General features: G+C 49.5%; 1 protein-coding gene across 1 annotated transcript; it reads left to right on the top strand.

Moving 5' to 3' along the window:
• Positions 1-1,127: 1,127 nt before the first annotated feature.
• Positions 1,128-2,463, top strand: LOC127315073 (uncharacterized). The gene is made up of 2 exons (XM_051345603.1): positions 1,128-1,581; positions 1,628-2,463. Exons 1-2 carry the CDS (start codon positions 1,128-1,130, stop codon positions 2,461-2,463), a joined length of 1,290 nt encoding a protein of 429 aa, XP_051201563.1.
• Positions 2,464-3,438: the final 975 nt, after the last annotated feature.

Below are 3,438 nucleotides of genomic sequence, written 5' to 3'. Positions count from 1 at the left end.
GCTTTCTCCGTGCGAGGGTTTACCAATGGACTTTTTTACTTGTTTTGCTTTGTTTAGGACATATGTACATGGAAACCATAGGTTGGGCATACTTTACCATAAAATAGGCTCCGTTTGAGCCGTGGCGGGAGTTTCCACATACAGATCCTGGATTTTACCAAGTGCTAGCCCATGTATGCGGAAATCGTCAACGCCGGGTACATGCAAGGTTAGCCAAACCTTACATCACACTTGTAAATATATGTTAGGGACAGATGCAAGTTTTCCAACAATTCTGACGCTCCGATGATCTGTATCTTGGGAAACCCTAGGGCGGGGACCCCGCAGATCTACCCCTAGGGTTAGGGTTAGGGTTAGAGTTAGGGTTAGCAATGTATGTGGAAACCCTAGGGTTAGGGTTAGGGTTAGAGTTAGGGTTAGGGTTAGGGTTAGAGCTAGGGTTAGAGTTGGGGTTAGGGAAACCGTAGGGCGGGGACCCCGCACATCTACCCATATGTACATCGATAGCAAATGTTGGGCCTAGTGGCTCCGGTTGACCCATATGTACATCTACCAATTCTTAAAAAATAGAACCATTTTTTACATAATTCATACTAGTAAATAAATAATACAAACATAATATAAAGTAATATAAGAGAGGAAAAAATAAAAAATAAATCATATGCCGAGGGTGGCCGTCGGCATAAGAGGGGCATGCCCTATGCCGAGGGTGGCCCTCGGCGTATGGACTGACGCCAGCGCCCTGACGACTCCTGCTCGAGGGGTGGCGACGCCGACGCTACGCCGAGGGCTAGGTAGACGCTGAGGGCAGCCCTCGGCGTAGCCACATTTACGCCGACGGCATGGGTACGCCGACGGTCCACGTTCGGCGGTGCCCTGGCGAGGTCGTACGCCGACGGCCCCGACATTTGGCCGTCGGCGTAGGCCCTCGGCGTCTACTGCCATTCCTGTAGTGTTTATCTGAAGTAAAATCGGTTTTCCATATTAGTATGTTTCTTGGGAAGATCTGAAGGGGAAATTTTGTCCGAGTTGAGAACGTATAGTATAGTATACTACTCCTTCGGTAAACGATACATAAATGTGTCCCCGATCGATGTATCAACAGGAACGTGAATCAATCGCTCGCAATGGCAGAACCTTACGCGAGTCCACGCTGGTCAGGCCTCGCCATCGATCTCCTGATCCACGTCGTTCACCTCCTCGAGCTCCCGGAAGCTCTCGCCTTCCGCGCCGTCTGCCCGTTATGGCGCTCTGCCTCCACGGCCGCCGCCGGCGTCCCGCGCACTCGCCAAACGCCATGGCTCGTGTCCTTGGTGACGGACCCACTTCCCAGAGACAAGCAGAGTCGGGATCCAAGCGTTTCTTCCCAGTTCCTTAACATGCTGGACAAGAAAACCTACCAGGTCAGCTTCCCCCAGGGCAAGGGCAAGGCCGTGGCCTTGTGCGGTGCCTCCCAAGGCTGGCTGGTCGTGGCCAACGAGCTCTCCGACCTCATCCTCTACGACCCCTTCGCCATGACCACCATCCCGCTGCCGCCCATCACCGGCTTCTCCAAGTGCATCCAGGGGGTCTACGCCGACGGCGGGAAGAACCTCGAGGGCTACCGCTATCTCTTTTTACGGTGCAGGCGACGCTACTCACGACGTGGTGTCTCCCGGCATGGCCTTCTACGACAAGCTCGTGTTGTCCGGCTCCCCGTTCGCTGCGGCCGGCGCCATCGCTCTGGTCGTCCACACATCGGGCAAACAGCTCTCTTTCGCGAGGGTCGGATCCGGAGCAGGCAGCAGCCGGAGTCCTTCTTGGCCGCTGCTTACTTCTATCGTCCAAAGCGATGATCGTGACAGCTTCGCCGATATTGTCCACCACTCCCGTGCTGGCACCAGGTTCTACGCCCTCACGATCAAAGGGCTACTCGTGTCATTCACCTTTTCCCCCGGACGGAACAAAGCCAAGAGGGAAGTGATAATCGCCAAGGACGACGACCAGGACGTCGTCACCAGGTACCTGGTCTCGACTCCCTGGGCACATCTTCTGCAGATACGCGTCATCCTCGACAAGGACCGGAAGAACGGCGTCACGGTCCAGATAGACAGGGTAGACCTGAAAAGTCGCACACTGGTAGGACTAGCCCCCGCCGAGGCTCTACGGGGATACGCGGTGTTCCTCGGGCAGAATAGCCCGGGCGTTTTATCCACCGACACATTCCCGAAGCTGAGACCAGACTGTATATACTTCACAACTCCGCGGCTCAGGAACGAAATCACCTACGAAAACCGCTACAACCGATGGAGGAGCGGCGTAAAGGTTTACGACTTGAAAAAACAGACGTTGGAGCCTGAGTTCCCGTGGAGGGGTGAGAGTTACGGACCAGCCTCTAATCCGCTCGAGGTCTGGTTTACGCCGAGCCAGCTGCCATACTCGACATTCAGTGCATCGCTTCCTTCTCTCGATGACTCGCATTAGACCTATATAATCATTTCTTGGCCATCTTATTGTCACTTTCAGCGGAACGTTATAAGTTGACCCTTCCTCCTCCTGGATCTTGGATCATTTCTCTTGTTAGTTCTTTTCCTTTTTCAAATGAGAGACATTATTTGTATTACTGCATAATAATGATGCATTCCTGGTCATTCCTAGCTCTCTGATTCTACTCCAAAAAATGATGGAGTTTGAGTGTTCTTGTGAACATGCCTTCCTTGCTTATTTTCTAGGATCCAGCCGCCAGTTAACTAGCGCGAATGTAATAGCAATGCTATTGTGCATCAACACGTACAAGTTGTATCGTGAGCTTAGATAAAGAAATGTAGAAAAAAATAGTGGGCACAAGTTTTTTTTGTGTGTGTTCGTCAAGTTTTTGATGCGATGAATCCGTGTGCGAGATGTATATCCATTATCTACACAAACCAAAGCATGTTCACGAGATGTATCCGAGAAACGGTTTTGCTATGTCTCAGTCAACTGAGATTACTTTAAGTCTAAGTCACTTACAAAAAAGTGCTTCTGTGACATTTTTCTGTTAAAAAAAGTGCAATTGCACTGGACCGAGTTGCACTTTTCTTTGAACTGCAGTTGCACTTTTCTGAGGTGACCGAAACTTAAGAAAATGTCAGTCAACTGAGACATAGACACACCCTCCAAGAAAATCTATTTTTAAAAAACAATTAGAGCAAAAAACCTAACGTTGTGGTTGCACTGCATACAATGAAACTAACAAGAACTTGTATCTTTGCTCAAAAAGAGGGCAATCGGGGACATGGCGTTTTGGCTATCTACACACCTATTAAGAAAAATAAATTTAAATCAATTTCAAAATGTCATAAGAATTCAAATAAAATTATCTGGTCTGCATCGGGACATCCTATGTTAGAGCACAAAATTTTTGCAGGAAAAAAACATTTTACGTGGCCTATATAAAAAAGATAAATGAATGTCTCGTAG

The sequence above is a fragment of the Lolium perenne genome, chromosome 7 (assembly GCF_019359855.2).
Source record: "Lolium perenne isolate Kyuss_39 chromosome 7, Kyuss_2.0, whole genome shotgun sequence".
Taxonomy (NCBI): Eukaryota; Viridiplantae; Streptophyta; class Magnoliopsida; order Poales; family Poaceae; genus Lolium; species Lolium perenne.
Note: the sequence above shows the minus strand (reverse complement) of the source record. Positions and strands in the feature narration are given on the sequence as shown.

What these genes read in the sequence shown, in the direction of transcription:
- LOC127315073 (XM_051345603.1), top strand. Translation starts at nt 1,128, where the DNA reads ATGGCAGAACCTTACGCGAGTCCACGCTGGTCAGGCCTCGCCATCGAT. An exon ending in CCAGGGGGTCTACGCCGACG is followed by an intron (nt 1,582 to 1,627) that starts GCGGGAAGAACC and finishes TTTACGGTGCAG; the next exon opens with GCGACGCTACTCACGACGTG.